This window comes from Loxodonta africana, chromosome 8 (genome assembly GCF_030014295.1).
Source record: "Loxodonta africana isolate mLoxAfr1 chromosome 8, mLoxAfr1.hap2, whole genome shotgun sequence".
NCBI lineage: Eukaryota > Metazoa > Chordata > Mammalia > Proboscidea > Elephantidae > Loxodonta > Loxodonta africana.
Genome location: NC_087349.1, coordinates 21,171,716 through 21,191,363, shown reverse-complemented (window position 1 = coordinate 21,191,363; position 19,648 = coordinate 21,171,716). Strand labels below are relative to the sequence as shown.

Sequence of the window (19,648 nt, the reverse complement as noted above, 5' to 3'; positions counted from 1 at the left end):
AACGTGACTGACTGTCCTTCCCATCCCCCAGGCCCTGGATGCTCCTCTCAGCCGAGGCAGAGCTTCTTCCACAGAGACAGCAGGGCCTTCATTCTTAACCCGGTGCCTGGACCTGCTCTGGCCTAGGCCCCACCCCTTCCAGGCCTCCCAGCCTGCTTCCCTAGGCTCCCCAGCTCCCTTCCCAAAGCCTGACAAGCTGATGGGCAGAGTTGGAAGAAAACCTACTTGAGTTCCTGTCTTTCCACATCAGGCCTAGTGTGTATGCCCTGCAGGGTTCCCTGTGATGTGCAGGACATCTGCCAAAGCCCTGCCAGGCTTTCCTTTTCAACCCTCACCTACACCTGCTTTTGTGCCACTCTGAACTTACCTTGTTTTCTCCAGGTGACAAATGCACGCTCCAGAGCTCAAAGCCAAATGCTCTGGGCAGTGGAGGGGCTACGAAGCACATGGTGGCTGATGTCTTCGTGGTCTTTGCACTGTGAGCTCTGCTTTGGGGGCTGGAGACTGGGGACTGAGGGAGACAGGCTTTCTCCAGGGAGGACCTGTGCCTATGGGGGGCAATGCTGTGGGGGGGGGGGTTAGCCTGACCTCAAAGAGACCGTGTTGGTGGTGAAGAAGGTAGTAAGGTAGTTTTCTCTTTATAAAGCCCAACCTGTGGGAAGCTGGCAGGGGGGGTGCTGGAGATCCCAGCTGAACATCCCCATTAAGGACTAACTAGTGGGCTGGTTCTGGGAGTCCCTAGTCAGGGAGGGGTGGCGCAAACAGTTAAAGCACTTGGCTGCTAATCAAAGCTTTGAAGTTTGAAAGTTTGGAGTTTTGAGTCCACCCAGAGGCACCTCGGAAGAAAGGCCTGGAGATCTACTTCCCAAAAACCAGCCATTGAAAACCCTGTGGAGCAGAGTTCTACTCTGACACGCATGGGGTCATCACGAGTCAGAGTCAACTCCATGGCAACTGGTTAGTGCCTCACCAGCTGTCCACCAGGAACTGAAGCCAGGCTCCCATGAACTCAGGCATTTCCACTGTGGGCTGGAGCTTCTGCCTTGTCTCTCAGCGGCTGTGTTCCATTGCCACAAAAAGCCACTTTCCAGGGAGTCAGAAGGGTGTTTCAAGGGCTTCTCCCAGGACCCTCACTAATCACAGCCACAGGACAAGAGTCCTTTGTCCTGTCAGGAGTCCAGGTTGCTAGGGTCTGAGGTGGACCCACCCACCCAAAAGCAGCTTCTCTTCCACCTTTGGCACTGTCACCTCATCTAAGCCTTTCCAAGGTCAGAGCTTTCTCCTCTGAAAATATTTTATTGATAAATTAACTCTGAAAGCACTCCCCTCCCACCAACTGCTGTAATGTCTCCTAGGTGGGCCACAAGCCCCTCTGTGGGGAGGGGTCACTTGGAGGACAGGGAGTTGCGTTCACACAGGTGGAGTTGGGCGTGGGAACTGAGGCAGGTCGGAGGTCTTCTGAAGACAGCCCCTCTCTCTCAGCACCAGAGTGGGGAGGGGTGGTCAGGAGTGGAGCACCTTGGAGATTTATTGCTGGTGAATGCCAAGGACAGTGGGACCCCTGCCAGCCCAGAATTGCAGCTTCGGGCATCCGCGCCCAGGGCTCCAGAGAAGGTGGCACTAAACCCCAGTCACTAGAGCCTGGCTGCTGACCGCCCCGTCTATCGCCCACCCAGGGCCCCTGGATGAGGAAGGAGGCGGGGAGAGCGAGCCAGGCGGGACTGGAGAGGGTTACAGTGTGCAGGTCTCGGGCGGGGCGGCGCCAGAAGGGGGCGCACGGCGGGGCAGCGAGGGGCCGCCCCTTCACAGGTCTATGGTATCGCTGCCGACGCTAAGCTCGTCGATCTGTCGACAGGCGTCCAGGAATTGCTCCTGCAGCAAGGCTTCCTCAGCCTGCAGCTCAGGGACAGGCTCTGGGGAGTCGCGGGAGGGGGGAGTCAGGGCCTGATAGGACCCTGAGGCCGGGAGGCTGGGGCTGCTTGCTGAGGGTCGCGGGGGGCCGAGGATGCAGACGAGAGGACAGCGAGGGGGCCTGTCCGGGCTGGAGCAGAGCAGCATGGACGAGCTGTCCCGTGAGAGTCCGTACGGGGAGCCTGAGGAGACACTGCTACCAGCAGGCCAGGCCCCGGGGGAGGGCGGCTCTGGGGATGCGGGGCATCCAGGAGCCTCCTGCCTTCCGCTGGGCGCGGTTCCGGCCTTGGCACCGAGCAAGACCGTGCGGTAGAGGTCGAGGCCAGGCAGGGCTTCCCCTAAGGCAGGGCCCTGGAAGAGGCCTGGTGCCAGCAGGGCCTCGCTGCAGAGGGCCTCCTCGATGCTGCGCCGCAGGTTGATCGGGGAGGGCGGCTGGAGGTCCACGGTGCAGTCGCTGCAGGGCGAAGAGGCGGGCGAAGGGGCCGGGTGGGCGGCCGAGCCCTCGAATCCCCGGCAGCCGCCTCCCTGGAGGAGGAGGTCTGGGCCCGGGCCAGCCAGAGCGCAGAGCTGCAGCAGCTCCGCCTCGCCGCGCGCGATACCGCTACCCGGGGGCTCCTTGTCCGGGAGCCCAGTGCCCCAGCCACGCGGCAGCAGCGGAGCCGCGTGACCCGGGGACAGGCGGAAGAGCTTGGCCCAGCAGGGAGGGGGCACGCGAGGGCTGCAGAGCGCGGGGTAGAGGCCCAGTAAAGCCAAGGGCAGCGCGACGCCCACCTCGCCCAGGCGCAAGCCCAGCTGGAAGGCCCACCAGGGCCAGGGCCCCTCCAGGCCTGGCTGGCCGCCATAGCCCAGAGCGTGCAGCACCTCATAGCCCTGCAGGGCTCCGCTCAGCAGCCCGAAGGTGCCCGCCACCGGCGCGGTGCGCGCCGCACGCCGCCAGGACTCCCGCGGGGCGAAAGGACTACGCGCCTGCCGCAGAGGGGTGGCGCCCTTGAAGCCGGATCCCCCCAGGGGCGCCCCGGCCCGCCGCCGCCGGCCCCGCCAGCAGGAAAGCGCCAGCAGGAGCCCCGAGAGCAGGACGGCCATGAGGGCGTGCAAGCCGCGGGCAGCGAGCCTCAGGGGCCGCAGTGGGCGGTGCACTGCGCTCCCTAGGGCGGCAGCGGCCGCCAGCCCTAGCCCCAGGAGCAGCAGCGCGGCTAAGCCGCCCGGGCACCGGGGCGGACGCGGCCGGGCCAGCAGCAGGCAGGCCAGCCCCAGGCCCGCGGCCAGGCAGGGTAGCGGGAGGTCCTGCAGCAGCAGCCAGGCGAGCGCAGGCAGTCGGGCGCGGTGCCCGTAAGCGTCGTAGAAGAGCGGGAAGGCCCGTGTGGTCCCAGCCGAGAGCAGGAGCAGGTCGAGCAGCGCCAGGCAGGGCGCGCCGGGCGGGCAGCGCCAGGGCAAGAGGGCCAGAGACAGCAGCGCCAGCAGAGCCACCAGGCCGAAGAGCGCACCCACCCCGTACACGTGGGCCTCCCAGGCCAGCCCCCAACGAGCCCTGGCTTCCGCCCAGTCGGCCTCCAGAGTCAGCAAGAAGAGCCGCAGCGGCGCTGCAGGGGGCTGCGCCTCCGGACCAGGCGATCCTCTGATGCCGCAAGACTCCGGCCCACACTCTGGCTGCACCGACGGGTTCCCGAGGCTGGCGGGAGAGGAGTCATCTGGGCCCGAGGTGGCAGAGGTGGGGATGGTGGGGACTGTGGACAAAGAACCGGCTGAGGCAGTTGTGCAGCCCTCCCCCTGCCCGCCCCCATCAGGTAGCCTGTATGCCAATCAGAGGGAGCCCTCAGCATCCTGGAGCCATTTGTTAAATATGATGCACCCGACCCCTCCACTTCTCACCTTTCCTTCCCTGGTCCAGACCACTCACGCTGTAGTTTTATCTCCCACTCCACCCCGCTTCAGCTCCCTATATATTGTTCATTACCCTGCATCACTCTGTGATTCTGCTGAGAAGAGTTTTTCCGAAAAAGGCAAAGAGTTCTAGAACTGGAAGGAACTGTAGAAGCCCCCTCTTCTACCATCCACCTACCAGAAGGGAAGCTTCATGAAAACCAGGATTTGTGTTTGTTTTGTTCACTTCTGAACCTCTGTGACTAAAACGGCACCTTCAGCAGATATTAGTTGAATAAATGAATCCTCTTATTTGTCAGATGAAGGCACTGAGGTTTCAAGAGGCCAAGTGGCTTGTCCAGGGTCACAGATTGGCAGAGCCACAACTAGATCTGAGCACCAGTTTGAACCCCTTTCCACAATTCCAAAACCTCTTCATTCTAGTTTCCTTACCTTTTGTTCTGTACCCCTAACTTCCAACCATACTGACAGGAGAAGCTTCCTTTGCCCTTTTCATCTGCTCCCCCTTCTCCCTGTCTCTTCCAGGAATGGGCCCTACACACACACACACAGAGCAGGGGAGAGGTAAGCCACTCCTGTCCACAGCACTCAGAGGAGAGTACAACTTCTCCTTATTCACTGGCTTTCCTGACTGCTACACTCTCAACCCCTTGGCCTCCCCATGGCTGTGGACTCCATCCTGATTCAACCACAAACCCATTGGTCAAAGGCTGTTTATATAGATACCCCTTTGTTCCTTAGCCCATTTTACAGATGGCGACGTTGAGATAGACTCCCCTGGACTGAATACAACCTCCCAAGAGGCTCCCCTTGAATTCCAGGAAGGGGCAACTGGGGAGATCACAGTGGGATAAAATGCCATCCAAGTGAGCCCCTCAGATACCCTGGGGTTTGCTAACTCAGGCCTCAAGCCCAACTCTGTGCTCTAATGTTTTCCCTTGGGGAAATGAGAGTCAACTAAGACAGGGTGAGGAGTAAGATCCCTGATTTTACTCTCTTGGAGCAAGAGGGGAGTGAGAGAGAGTTAGACCCAAGAGTTAGTTCTCCCCATAGCCAGGCAGCCAGGGAAGATGCTGGAAGCTGAACCTCTACCTACCCTACCTGCAGGCTCAGCAGACCTGCAGCTGCAGGCAAGAAAGGAGGGAGAAAGAGAGCTGAGGGATGGGGACAGCCTGGGAAGGATGGGAAGGTGGATTAGAGGCAGATGCAGGCCAAGGGAGGGAGGGTCTCCTGACAACTAGACTCCTGCTCTGTTGGCCATGTCCCAGCATGCCTCAGCGGGACACAAGAAGACTCCAGGAGCACCCCCACCCCAGGCAGTGTCAGCTCATGCTGGGGTCATGCCTAACAGAGCAGTCCTGAGAACAAGGAATAGGAATGAGGGACCAGAAAGCAGCTCTGGAGTGAGGGGAGGGGAGGATGTAATTGGACATGTGGGGAGGGCAGAGGAGGTGGGGCCAAAAAATTTAAAATACAGCCAGCTTACTGCCAGTTGCACAAAAATGGCAGTGTGTGCCATGGTCCCAGCTCCATCACATTCTTCAAATCTGACATGGGTAGGAGACCTACTGCATAGGGCTGTTAGGAGGATAAATGAAACAACTTGTACAAAGCTTTTTGGAGTGCCTGGTGCATGATAAGTGTTCAATATATGACTGTTACTGGCATCGTTATCATTGGCCAGGAGCCCTGTGGTGGTTCAGAGCTCAGCTGCTAACCAAAAAGTCTGCAGTCTAAATCTACCATCTGTTCCTTGGAAACTCTATGGGGCAGTTCTGCTCTGTCCTATAGGGTCACTATGAGTTGGAATCAACTCAACAACAATGGGTTTGGTACAGTCTTACTATTGGCTAATGTTCATCACTGATCAATCATCAGTTTGTGTTTGTGTGAGTGTGACCACATCTGGCCTCAAACTTGTTCTTGATTTAACTAACTAAAAACTGCTGTCTGTGATAAGACCTCTTTATTGTTGTTAGCTGCAGTCAAGTTGGCCCCTGACTCATGGCAAACTCATGCTCAACGGAACAAAGCCCTGCCAGGTTCTGCACCATCCCCATGATGGGTTGCAGACAAGTGTAGTTCTCAGAGGTCTGCCCCAACTCGCCCTCTTCCAACTCCACTTTGCACCAGCGGGCCACAGGGAACCCCATTTCTCATCTCTGTCCCAAAGCACTCTGGCAACTAGAGCAAATTTCAACATTCATAAGAAGCCAGGAAATGAATCAAAACTCGAAAGTAGACAAAACATGTTGCAGAGTAGAATTGCAATCCATGGGTTTTCAATGCTGTGACCTTTTGGAAGCAGATCACCGGGCCTTTCTCCCAGTGCACCTCTGGGTGGATTCAAACCACCAGCCTTTCAGTTAGTAGTCAAGTGCTTAACAATGTGCACCACCAGGGACTCCAGACAAAACACAGGCAGGGCCTAGGCCTCAGAGAAGAGCATTCTGGATGAGGAACACCGCTTCCAAGGCTCAGCGCATGGGCCCAAGTGCCCAGGTCTGGGCCAGGTGTGGGTGGGGACAGGGAGAAAAAAAACTCCAGTTTCTGTCTTTGATGGGTCCACTTGATCTGTTTCCCATCTCCCCATCTGAGACATTGCTAGAAGGAGCCTTCAGTTTCCCCTGGAAGATAGTGATCTCTGGTTCCCCTTCCCCAGGATCCCTGGCGAGGGTGGAGATGGGATGTCAATGTGAGTAATCTAATTCGTGAGGCAGGAGCTGACTGGGGAGGGGCGGGGCCTGGGATGGCTCGCTCTGTGAAAAAGCCAGGCCTGAAGATCTGCCAGCTACCCAGATCAAAGGGTGGGTAAAATATTTAACAGCAGGAATGGCATAGCATCAGCCAATGAGAAATATTTAACAGCAGGAATGGCATAGCATCAGCCAATGAGAACACATGCCAGCCTCAGTGGTTGTTGGGGAGTGGAGGGGAGCATCAGAGTGCCAAGGGCAGCGGGTACTCATCAACTGGTCTGGGAGTCTCTCAATACGTTAACAACTGTCCTGGCTGAATCCAAGTTCTGTTCACAGGCACCTGGAGAAGGGGCCCTAAAGCAAGTGAAGCCCCAGGGGCAAAAGGTTAACCTCACCTACTATGGAAAGATTCTGGAGGAGACACCGAGAGATTTCCTTTGTCCCCTAACTGTGTGGCATACCTCCGTCTCCCCACATGCACACTGCTGACTGAGCAAGGCTCTCCTGGGTTGATCCAAGAGGAGCAGCCAGAAAGAGGCTGGGTTCCTGCAGCTGCCAGTGAGGAGGGGAGGGAGAGCGGGGCTGCCAGCCTGTGGAGCTGGGCTGCCTCTGACACTGTCCAGACTCATTAAACCTGCCTGGCCAGCGCTATCACCCAGGCTGACAGACTGCCCCCGGCATCCTTCCCCTGAGGCATAGAGCCTCCCCCACCCCCCAACAGCAGAACCTGCCACTGCCGCTCGCTGGGGGAACACAGGGACAGCAGGCTCCTTGGCCACATGCAGAGGGGCTGCAAGGACCACGCTGGAGCCAGTGGGATTGCTGTGTTAAATCTGGAGCTGGGGTGCCAGTGGTTTCCTCTGCTGAGCTGGCTCCCAGTGTGGGGTGCCTGAGAGGTTTCCTAGCCACAGTCAGCCACCTTTTGCAGAAGCAAAGCAGGGCCTGGAGTCCCTCGGCCTGGCTCCCTCAGCCTCACGTGTCAGAAGCTCTCCCACAGCAGCTGTGCCCTCTCCCCCTTGGGTTGTATTCTGGTGGGGACAAGATGTTCCCCTGCATCCTGGGGCCCAGGGTTGGGGTGTCTGAAAGGTGGGGTCCGGAAGTGTACTTGGAACCAGTAGGAGAAAAAGCAAGGTTAACAGCCTCCCTTTAGTGAACTTCTAATTTGTGTCCAGCATCATGCCAGGAGTTTGCTTACATGATCTGAAAGCTTTATCATAACTGCAAAATTGCTGCTGTTATTAAACCCTATTGTGTAGAAGGGGTCCCTGTGTGGTGCAGACAGCTTGGCTGCTAGCAGACAGGTTGGAAGTTCAAGTCCACCCAGAGGCACCTCAGAAGAAAGGCCTGGTGATCTACTTCTAAAAAACCAGCCATTGAAAACCCTGTGGAGCACAGTTCTACTCTGGCACACACGGGGTGCCGCGAGTTGGTGTAAACTTGACAGCCATTGGGTTACTGCATAGATGAGAAGACTTGGGCTCAGAAAGGTTAAATAACCTACCCAGGGCCAGGCAGCTAGTAAGTAAGATTCAAAGCCAGGCCTGCAAGATTCCAAAGCCCATGGCATCCTCTGCACCACTGCCTGTCTACGTACGTGCATGTTCTGGACACCTTCCTTGAACGAGGGTGGCACCTGTCTGCTCACGGCCTCCTCTGCACCACTGCCTGTCTATGTGCATGTTCTGGACGCCTCCCTTGAACAAGGGTGGCACCTGTCTCCTCACGGCCTCCTCTTCAATGTCTTCCCAGTGAGGGGCTCAGCTCTGCCTCTAGCTGATAGCATGTCATGTCAGATCAGAAGCAAAGGACAGAGCGCTCAGGTTGGGATGGGAGTGGAGAGGCAGGGCAGGCCGATTGGAGGGAGGGTGGGGTTAGCACTGCGGCTGTGTGTCCCTGATCCATGTTCTACACTCTGCTCTGCCTGTGACTGCCAAACTCCCAGAGGACCATGACTTAACTCTGCGGGCTACCTCCCCTGGCCACGCTTGTTCTCAGACCATGAAGATACATTTCCATGGTGAGGAGGAAGATAACAGGGATTAGGATTACGATGGCAGTGAAATAAAAGGGTCCCAGAACGCCGATCATGGACTAGTACGTGGTGCTCAATAAATGATTGTTGAGTTCGAACGCAATAAACTTACCCAGGGACTCTCTTGCAATTGCAGCAGAGCTCAGGGAAGCAGCTGGGTCTAGCAGGCTTGGGCTTGAGAGCTTCCTCTCCAGGGGGTGTAGGGACGGGGACAGAGAGGTGCCAAAGGACCCTACAAAGGGAGCACATGGGGTTCGAATACCATCCTTCCAGCTGGGCTGGGCCTCTGGGGCCTTAGAGAACATCCAGTCCTTTGCCAGAGCTGGACCTAAGGAAGTCACTGTCCCAGGAATAGTAGCCGCATGCACACCATGAGCTAAATCAGCAAGAACTAAACCAGACCGAGCATGGAAAACAGGACTGGCTTCCCACGGGAGCAGTGGCCAGTGTGCCAGAGCCTGGGAGAGCAATGCAGGCCTCTACTGAGTCAGGGAAGAAAGAACGTACTGGTTAGGCCCCTAGCACAGGAACTGGCATGCAGTTGTTGGCTGCTGTCAAGTTGTTGGCTGCTGTTGTTTTTGGCTGCTGTCAAGTTTCAGGACCCCGTGTACAACAGGATCGAACCATCATGATCCATGGGGTTTTCGTTGACTGATCTTCAGAAATAGATCACCAGGCCTTTCTTCCTAGTCTATCTTAATCTAGAAGCTCCAGTGAAACCTGTTCAGCGTCATAGCAACAGACAAGCCTCCACTGACAGCTGGATGGTGGCGGCGCATGAGATGCACTGGCCAGGTGTCCAGGGCTCCCACATGGAAGGTGAGGATTCTACCACTAAACCATCACTGCCCCCTGGCATGCAGAGGTGCTCTATAAATGTCTGTTGAAATGAACACTCACCTGGAGATTCTGAAACTCCGGAGGCAAAGCTTAGGGGTGTAGCTGCGTTCTGGGGGCTTGGGCCTGAGAAGTTCCGGAGTGGGGATTGAGTAGTGCCAAAGAACCCTGTAAAAGGAGCCCGGCTGAAGCTGCCACCTGCTGCCAGGGCCGTCCAGCAGGAGCTCCCCTTGGAAGCGGACGGTACTCACCAAAGGGACCCAGGCGCCCAGCAATCTCCGCCAGGCTGGCCCGCAGGCTGGGCAGCAGGGGCAGCGTCCGGTGCCCGAGTGTGGGGGCTGCACCCGCTCTCAGTGCCACGTCAAACTTCAACTCCAGCTCACTCTGGTGGGGCCTGGGGGCACTGAATGGAGGCGCCGTCGCTGTCAGGGCAGTGCCCCAGGTCACAGTGCCCATCCGGGGCTGATAGGGAGCCGTGGGCTGGCCCGGGGGCCCAGAGAAGGGGGACTTGGACACCAGCGGCAGGGAGGAGGCCCAGGGCAGAGAGCTGCCTTCAGCAGAGCCCCACTCTGGGGGAGAGTTCCTGGGGGAGCCCACCAGAAGTTCCCAGAGGGGGTCCGTCCTCAACCCACTGGCCACCTCTTCCTCCAGCTCCTGGCCCAGCCTGGGGGACAGCCGCTGGGTCTCTGTGACAGGGCTGCCCCAGGCAGCAGCAGGTCTCCGAAGGTGGAATTTGAAGTTAAGTCCCAGGTTGAGCGACAGCACTGAGACCTCACTCTGGGGTGGGGGGCCCAGGGTGGTGAGAGGGACACCAGGGACGGGAGAGGCAAGCTGGGGGCCCACAGGGACGGCCAGCAGGGCCCAGCAGAAGATCCCCAGCCCCAGGCAGCCACGACCTGCCATGGCCCCACACCTCCAGGGCGAGCCAGCCAGTCCTGGCCTCAGTGGGCAGGGGGCTCAGGTCTTCAGCACCTTTGAGCGCGAGGGTCCTGGAGAAAGGAGAGGCCCCATGAGCCCTGGCTGCTACCCTCATCCCTTTCCAGGGTTGAGTGCCCCAGAAAGAAAGGGGCTCCTGATCTCAGAGAGCTGGGGTGTGGAGGGGAAGGAGGGGACAAGATGAAAAGTTCCACCCAAGGAGAGGGTGAAAGGCTGACTCTACATTCAGACCCCAGGATGGATCTCTGCCTTGCAGCCCAGGTCAGGATCCCTGTCCTTAAACCCCTGCCACCTACCTACTCAGCCTGGGTGCTGGGGCCTGACTCCACCCAGCTCCCCTCATTACTCAACTGACTCCCTCCCCTCTTCCTCCCATCCTTCCTTCATCCTCAGATTTGTATTGAGGTGGAGCAGACTGTGCCCTGCACCCTGTGAACTACAACTGCGAACAAGCAAACCCTCAATGATGGGGCTCAGCCTATTCCTGCACCCACACTCCGGTCCCAGTCTGAGACCTGGCCTTGGGACTTTCTCAGACCACTGGACACAGGCCCTGGGAGGGGCAGAGTAGGGGCGAGGGACTGCAGAGCTGGGTGCGCAGCCCAAACTCTGACCAGAGAAGCTAGGTGCCCCAGGCAAGTAGGGCCCTGTCCCCTCAGCCCCTCCCCTCCCCAGACCCTAGAAGTATTTGGGGAAGGCCAGCTTGGAGATCTCAGGTTCCCTGAGGAAGGCCAGGCGGGTAAGCCAGCAGGGACTGCTGCCCTACTGTCCTAACAACCTCCAGCATCCCCCTTGCACACACATCTGGTGGGGGAAGGGGAGAGTAAGCCAGGGACACACGCGCACCCAGCACCCTTACATCACACACACAGCCACACCTAGCACCGGTGACACACTCACCCACTCACCCTTCACACACCCCTGTGCACACGCGTGTGCGCGCACACACACACACACACACATTGTCCTCCTTGGGTTAAGATCCAAGCTCATGAGCTCCCACCCAGCCTCCTCTCCCTCTTCGTGTCTCTTTCTCCCTCTCTCTCTCTCACACACACACACACACACACACACGCCTCACAGCAGACCGATACAGCGTGTACAGAGAGGCACACACCCCCTACACACACTCTGTACAGACACACATCACACGCTGTCATCTCCACATGCACGCCCCTACAAGCTCGCGCGCGCACACACACACACACACGCACACACACGCACACACACACACACACGCCCCCAGCCCGGCCCCGCCGACCTGCTTTGCTCGCGCCCTCCCGCCGGCTCCTGGCGGAGTCCTCGGAGGAGGAGCGGCCGTGGCGCCCTGGCGCCCGGCTGGGCAGCGCTCCTCCGAGTCTCGCTGTCCTCTCTGGAGCCCCAACTGCAGATCACAGTCCCCGACGCCCCTCGGCTGGCGCAGCTGCCAGGCCGGCTCCGGCCCGCAGAGCTCTCCCGCGCCGCGCTCCTCCCCGCTGCGCCGCCTCCTGGCTCCGAGCCGCCCGCCCGCTCCGCGGCCCTGCGCGCTGGCGGCCCTCCCCCTCGATCCCCTCCTCCTCCCGCAGCCCGCCGCCCGCGGTCCGCCCCACACCCCGGCGGCGGGCGGGCGCGCGCGCGCGCACGGGAACCCCGCGCTCAGTCACCCGGCCGCGCCGGTCACCGCTGCCGGCGCGGGCGCTCGCTCTCAGCCCGCACCGGCAGCCACACACGCTCGGGCCGCCCAGAGCACAGCCACACGCACGCTCCCCAGGAAGCTCACCCGCAGGCGCGCGCGCGCACCGCACACACACACACTCACACACTCCCTACCCCACCCCCCAGCCTGCCCCAGGATGACACCTGAGCGATAAGACTCACTACATTTGTAAACGCTTTTGGCTGGTCTACTAACCTAAAGGTTGGCAGTTGGAACCCACCCAGAGCCACCGCTGAAGAATGACCTGGCGATCTGTAAAGCTTACAAGCCAAGAAGACCCTATAGAGCAGTTCTACTCTCTGAACACATGGGGTCGCCATGAGTCAGAATCGACTGGTTAGCAGCAGGTTTGTTTTTGTTACCATGAGTTGAAGCATAACGGGCGCTTATCTCATTAGTCCTCCCCACAAGCCAGCAGATGTCTGGTATTATGCCCATTTTATAGGTAGAAAAATGGAGACTCCAGAAATTAACACATAAGGCCAGGATGACACAGTTTGGCAGAGTATGAACCCAGCTTCTGCCTCCCCTTTCCATCACCAGTTGTACTGCTACACAAGGGCACCTCCCTTCACAGGTGAACTGCCAAATGTCAATCTGTGTGTAACCTTTCTTTTCGTTCTTTCGTTAGACTGATCTCTGAAAAAATACAGGTTCTGAAATGTCTGCCTGAATGAATGGTGAGCGAAAGTGCTGGTGAGAGGTAGATTACAACTTGTTTCCAATAAGACCTAGGAGGAGAACAGCAAACTCAAAGACAAGTTGCAGCCTCATGGGAACGTGAGCGCCCAGGCAAACAAAGGCTGACTAGAGTTGAACACAACGCAGGGAACAGGCAGTCACTGGGTATTTCATGGACCCTGTTATACAGTAGTAGTGGCTGATTTAAGGAGTGCTGGCTCATTTATGGAGCCCCCATGGCACAGTGATTAAGAACTCTGATGCAAACCAAAAGGTTGGCAGTTCAAATCCACCAGCTGTTACTCGGAAACCCTATGGTTTGGAGTTTTTTGTTTTGTTTTTGGCTTATTTATGTTGTTTTGAGTCTCTAAATCCCTTCAAGTGTTCCATCTAAGATGTTAGTATTTAAAAATATCAGAACATAAAACACCTGAGGCCCCATGCACCATATAAAGCTGGCCTCAAAAACCAGACGTCCTACTGTGTGTAAGCACCGTGCTGGCTTCTTTGTAGGTCTTTCGTTTATTCCTCATCATAGGCTGGAGAGGGAGGAATTATTGAGACCACATTACAGCCTTGGATGTAGCCCTGAAAACCCCCTTTCCATCTATACCCTTCCCTTTCTGCTCTCTGGGGTGGAGGGATCAATTAAAGAGTTACCATGGGCAGGTTCTGTCTGAGAATAAAAGCAACCATCGAGAGCTAGCATAACACTTTCCTGGGTAGCGCAAACAGTTTGCTATGGGCTTCTTACTGGCTACTAACTGAAAGGCTGGCAGTGGGAATCCACTTCTGTAAGATTACAGCCATTGAAGACTCTGTGGAGTGCAGCTCTGCTCTCACACACATGAGGTCATCAAGAGTCAGACATAAGGAGTGCAGTTCTACTCGGATACACATGGGGTCACCATGAGTCAGCATCTACTCCACAGCAATGGGTTTGGTTTTATTTGGTTAGCGGAGCACTTAGCCCATGGTAGCTGCTCAATGAATATTTGATGAATAAATAATCAATGAATGAATGATTTGGGGCCATTTTGGGCAATGGGTTGCATTTCATAAAGGCATGCAGGACTCACTGTTTTATAACAGAGGCCCCAAATGATGTAAGATGAAATCAGGCCACCAACTGATATGTCAGTGGTGCAGCCTGGAACTTATTCTGGTTCCCTAAGCAAAACATTGCAAAGGCACCCCTGTCTGCATCCTCAGGCATCACTGTAGGGTCTCTTTAGGGGCTGCCTGGAGGCTGCATACTGTGATTTAGCCTCTGTTTTTTTCTAATATACTTATTAAAGTTGTCCTGCTGGAGACATTTTCCTTGAATCCTCCTCATAGAAAGGTTCATTTCCTGCTAATTATGTTCACTAAAGACTTCTAAATGGAAAGAGGAAAAAACAACCCCGAGTGCATTAAAACAGCAATCTTCCATGACCAAGTAGGGCTTATCCCAGGAATTATATTCAAAAATATATTGAAAAGGGAAGTTAGGATTCTGGGTTAAAATGGTGAGGGAATACATACATCTAATTTTGCTCCTTCCCAAAACTTCAGTAAAGAATATTTTAAATCAAGATATAAGCCCACAGGTATGGGAAGTACAGAAAGGGGACCACAGTGACAGACTTGTTGAGACAGCCATGTGGTCACTGCCTTAGCAGCCCCAGGGAAAGACACATATCAAAATGGCAGTGGAGAAAATCAAAAGCCAACTTGATTTACATCGCAAGGTTGTCAGGAAGCACAGAAAATGACAGTCCAAGGTACCTCTGGAGCTGTGGGTGAAGAGGGTGCTGAAATAAGGAGGACTAGGGCAGTAAAGGAGCCCTGCTGGTGCAGTGGTTAAGAGCTCAGCTACTAATCAAAAGGTCAGCAGTTTGAATCCACCGGCCTCTCCTTGGAAATCCTATGTGGCAGCTCTACTCTGTCCTGTAGGGTCGCTATGAGTTAGAATCAACTCAATGGCAATGGGTTTGATTTGGTTTTAGGGCATTAGAGCAGTCTGTAATGGGTGGTGCAAATAGTTAACATACTTGGCGGTTAACTGAAAGATTGGAGGTTCAAGTCCACCCAGAGGCGCCTCAGAAGAAAGGCCTGGCAATATACTTCTGAAAAATCAGTCATTGAAAGCTCTATGGAACAGAGTTCTACTCCGACACAGGTGTCATGATTTGAATTGTGTCCCCAGGTGTCATGATTTGAATTGTGTCCCCAGGTGTCATGATTTGAATTGTGTCCCCAGGTGTCATGATTTGAATTGTGTCCCCCCCCAAACATGTGTTTTAAATCTTAGCCTCTGTGCTTGTGTTTACGATCCCGTTTGGGAAAGGGTTGTCTTTGTTTTGTTAAGTAGGCAGGATTGTATAGGGTGTATTTTGAGTCAATCTCCTTTGAGATATAAAAGAGAATAAACAAGCCAGCAGAGCAGAGATGGGGGAAAAGTGATGCCAAGCCACATGGAGATCTTCAAGGAACCAGGAAACAGAAGCTGATGAAACAAGGACATTCTCCCAGAGCTAACAGAGAAACGAAGCCTTTCCCAAGAGCCAGTGCGCCATATTCAGACTTCTAGCCTCCTAAAGTGTGAGAAAATAAAGTTCCATTTGTTCAAGCCATCTACTTGTGGTATTTCTGTTACAGCAGTACTAGATAACTAAGCCAGAGTTTGGTCCCAGAAGAGTGGGGTGCTACTCTAACAGATACCTAAAATGTGGAAGTGGTTTTAGAGTTGGGTAATAGGTAGAGGCTGGAAGAGTTTTAAGGTGTCTAATAGTAATAGTAAAGCCTAGATTGCCTTGAAGAGACTGTAGGTACAATTATGGATTCAAAGGCAATTCTAGTGAGGGCTCAGAAGGAAGTGAGAAGAGCTACAGAGAAATTATTGTCTTAGAGAAGACATACGGTGCCAGCAACAGAACGCTGCTAGAAATGTGAATGTTAAATGTGCTTCTGATGAGGTTTTAAAAGAAAATGATGAACTGTGATTGGGCAATGGAGGAAGGGTGGTGCTTTTTATGCAGTAGCAAAGAACTTGTCTGAGTTATGTTCAAATGTTTGGTGGAAGGTGGAACTTGTATGTGATGAACCTGGATATCTAGCTCATGAGATTTCTAAGCAAGATCTTAAAGGGGCCACATGGTTTCTTCTTACTGCTTATAGTAAAATGTGAGAGAAAAAAGATGGACTTAAAATATGAAGCGTGCAAAATGAAAATAGAACATAAAGATCTGAAAAATTCTGCTGTAGGAACAAATGACACCTGTCCTAGAATGCTCACCAAGGACATGTGTCTTCATTATCTAGTGCTGCTGTAACAGAAATACCACAAGTGTGTGGCTTTAGCAAACAGAAATTTATTCTCTCACAGTTTAGGAAACTAGAAGTCCAAATTCAGGGTGTCAGCTCTAGGGGAAGGTTTCTCTTTCTGCCATCTCTGGGGGAAGGTCTTGGCATCAATCTTCCCCTGGGTCTAGGAGTTTCTCAGCACAGGGACTCTGGGTCCAAAGCATGTGCTCCACTCCTGGCTCTTCTGTCTTAGTGGTAGAAGGTACCTCCTCTCTGCTCACTTCTCTCTCCTTTTATCTCTTGTAAGATAAAAGGTATGACTCAAGCAAGAGTGGTGCATCCCACCCTAATCCTTATTAATATAACCTAATCATGCTTCATTAACGTAACGGACAACTCACTTCCAAATGGGACCATAACCACAGGCATAGAGTCTGGGATTTACAACATATAATTACATCAGATCATAAAATGGAGGACAACCGCACCATACTGGGAATCATGGCCTAACCAAGTTGACCTGAATTTTGGGGGGGACACAATTCAATTCATGACAATGTGGCTACATGAGCTTTTTTAAAGAGATTAAACCTGTGACTGATGGATCTAACCAACTACCACAGCAGAAAACCCATCAGCTTAGACTGAAGGTGACAGAAAAGAACGAAAGCAAAGAACACTGTCTGCCTTTTGGAATTCTAGAGGCAGGAAACAGATCAAAGGAGCTGCATCTGTTGTCCTCCAAGAAAAGAAAAGAACCATCCCTGGAGCAGCTCAGAGATCAGCATAAAGTTGGAAAGAGCATAGGAAGCAGGGCCTTCTCAATTTCAAAGGGTGGGACCATGGTCTCCTGGATCTCAAAGGGTGGGGGCAACAGCCTATTATGTTTCAAAGAATCTGGAGTGTGGGGCTGCAGTTAAGGTGTGCCAGGAGGGTGGGGTCTGCACTCAAAGCTGAGGGGGGCAGGGCTGCCATGCCCAAAAGGCAAAAGAATGGGACATACCAGGGCTGAGAGGGTGGGGTCACCATTAAGATAGACTAGGAGAATGGGGTTACCTAAAACCAAGGGAGTTGAGTTACCATCCCACAGGACCTGGAAGGTGGAGCCGAAGCCCAGGGCTGAGGGGCCTCCACCCAGAGTCCAGAGGGCGTGACCAAAACCCAGAGTCTGGAGGGTGGGGTCATTGCCCAGGTGGTCTCAAAGAAGAAAGGACTATTTTTAAGCCTTGAAAGCTAATGTAATTTGTTCTGCTGGGTTTCGAACTTGCTTAGTGCCTGTTATTCCTTCTTTCCCTCCAATTTCTCCCATTTGTAATGGAAATGTCTATCTTGTGCCTGTTCTGTCATTGTGCCTTGGAAACAGATAACTTATATTTTAGATTTCACAGGTTCACAGATGAAAAGGAATTTTGCCCCAGGGTGGAATACATCTAAAGTCTCACCCTTATTTGATTTAGATGTTTCAGAAATAAGATTTTGGACTTGGAGTGGATTTAAGATTTTTGGGATGATGTGATGGGATCAATGTGTTTTAGATGTGGCAAAGACATGAATTTTTGAGAGCAAAACGGTGGAATGTTGTGGGTTGAATTGTGTCCCCTGAAGATATGTGTTTTAAATCCTAACCTATGGTTATTATCCCATTTGGGAAAGGGTTGTCTTTGTTATGTTAATGAGGCAGGATTAGTGTAGGGTTATCTTGAGTCAATCTCTTTTGCTATATAAAAGAGATTAAACAAGCTATCAGGGAAGAGATGGGGGAAGATTGATCCCAAGCCACACTGAGCTCTCCAAGGAACCAGGAAGCAGAAGCAGAAGAGACAAGGACTTTACCCCAGAACTGACAGAGAGTGAACATCTTTCCCTAGAGCCGGTGCCCTGAATTCAGACTTCTAGCCTCTTAAACTGTGAGAAATAAATTCCTATTTGTTAAAACCATCCACTTGTGATATTTCTATTATAGCAGCACTAGATAACTAAAACACATGGGGGGCTGTGAGTTAGAATCTATTGACGAAAGGGCATTAGATCCCTAGATCTGTTCCTTAATCCCAAGTCAGTGGGTAACTGCCCCTCCGATACCCCAGTTTGGAGAATTTTCCTCTGAAGAAGGTTTCTGGTTTAGGGAAGCTTCAGACACAGTTGTGAATGGAGGTACCATATTGGAAATATTGAAAACATGGGGGTTAAGTGCCCACAGTATGTGGAATGCTGAATGCAGAGGCTCTGGGTGCTCTCTTGCCACTGGGCTCCCAAAGTGCTGGCAGCCAGACCTTTGCCCTCCAGATAGGAGACTGGAAGCCTCTACTCTGGGGTATTTCATCAGCCCAAGAGGAAAGAACTAAAGTTATTGACATAAAGGATTCTCCCAAATAGCTCAGTTAGATCACCCTAGAGTGGCAAAGCCAACCTGTGAGCTCAGTGTTTCTGATCACAGCCGGCAGCCAAGGATACCAGACATCCAGGAAACCTAACACTGAAGAGAGAGACACAACAATCAGAAAAAGTAACTAATTGGTTATGCAGAGAGAAGAAAGCTTCAAAAAGAACATTGTTAATATCCTTAGAGAGATAAGAGAAGATGCCGCACTCATGAAAGTAGACCAGGATGCTTTGCAAAGGGACATTCGGGGAACAGCAACAGCAACAGAAACAATGACGTCTTAGAAAATAAAATTATGACAATAGAAACAAAACTTCAACAGAAAGATTGGAAGATAAATTTGATTAAATCTCCCTAGGAAGTAAAGCAAACATACTAAGAGTTGGACATTTTAGGAGAGAAAAAATAACAAAAGGGAACATTAGAGCACAATTCCTGGAGTTCGACACCAAAAGAATAGAAGTTCCCAAAAGAGAAAACAAAGGAAATCATCAAGGAACTAATTCAAGAAAATGTAACTAAATGACGTGAGCTGCTGGATCATAAGGGTAGGTCCACCAAGTCCCCAGCACTACAAATAAAAACAAACTCACACCACGGTAAATTAAAGAGAAGAATCTACAAACTTCCAGAGAGAAAGAACAAGTAATGGACAAAGGATCAGCTATCAGAAAGGCTTTGGTTTCTCAACAGTAACACTGGAAGCTAAAAGCAAAAAAAAAAAAAAAAAGCAAAGCTTTCAAAATTCTTAAGAGAAAGGACTTTTCACCTAGAATTTATAGCCATCCAAGCTATCAATCAAGAAATTAGGAAAACAAAATTATCTCCCATGCATAGTTCTGAAGAAGCTACTACAGAAGATGTTCCACCAAAACCAGAGTAAACCAAGAAAGTGGAAGACATGGAACTCAGGAAACAGGAGATCCATCACAAGAGAGGCCAGGGAGGCTCCTTGGAAGATGGTGAAGGGATGTCCCAGGACATCAGCTGCACACCACATGTAAAGGGCTACCACTCCAAACTGGAGCAATGTGACTAATTTAGGTGAACATGTCGACGACTCATCACCAAGATTCCCACATCCAAGTGTATTTCTTTGGGACCTTAGGCCGGAATGTCTGGGTGAGGTTGGCCCAGATTCTTATTTGTACTTGCCTTGTCTTGACCACGTGCTATGAGGCTACCGTTCTCCCCTCCAATCCCTGCTGCCTGACCTGAGAAGTTTCCTGGATAACTTCATGGGTAAGAATTAGCATGAATCCCATCCCCAAAATGTGGAGATTGATCCAGTCCTCACTTTCCCATTT

At 53.1% G+C, this 19,648-nt stretch overlaps 1 protein-coding gene across 1 annotated transcript; it reads right to left on the bottom strand.

Annotated features, from left to right (window-relative positions):
• Positions 1-785: 785 nt before the first annotated feature.
• Positions 786-10,263, bottom strand: PRRT4 (proline rich transmembrane protein 4). Its single transcript, XM_064289747.1, has 4 exons — positions 9,612-10,263; positions 9,424-9,528; positions 8,636-8,755; positions 786-3,635 (listed from the first exon to the last, which is right to left on the bottom strand). Exons 1-4 carry the CDS (start codon positions 10,261-10,263, stop codon positions 1,804-1,806), a joined length of 2,709 nt encoding a protein of 902 aa, XP_064145817.1. The 3' UTR covers positions 786-1,803.
• Positions 10,264-19,648: the final 9,385 nt, after the last annotated feature.

What these genes read in the sequence shown, in the direction of transcription:
- PRRT4 (XM_064289747.1), bottom strand. Translation starts at nt 10,263, where the DNA reads ATGGCAGGTCGTGGCTGCCTGGGGCTGGGGATCTTCTGCTGGGCCCTG. An exon ending in TGGGCGCCTGGGTCCCTTTG is followed by an intron (nt 9,529 to 9,611) that starts GTGAGTACCGTC and finishes CTCCTTTTACAG; the next exon opens with GGTTCTTTGGCACTACTCAA. An exon ending in CGGAGTTTCAGAATCTCCAG is followed by an intron (nt 8,756 to 9,423) that starts GTGAGTGTTCAT and finishes CTCCCTTTGTAG; the next exon opens with GGTCCTTTGGCACCTCTCTG.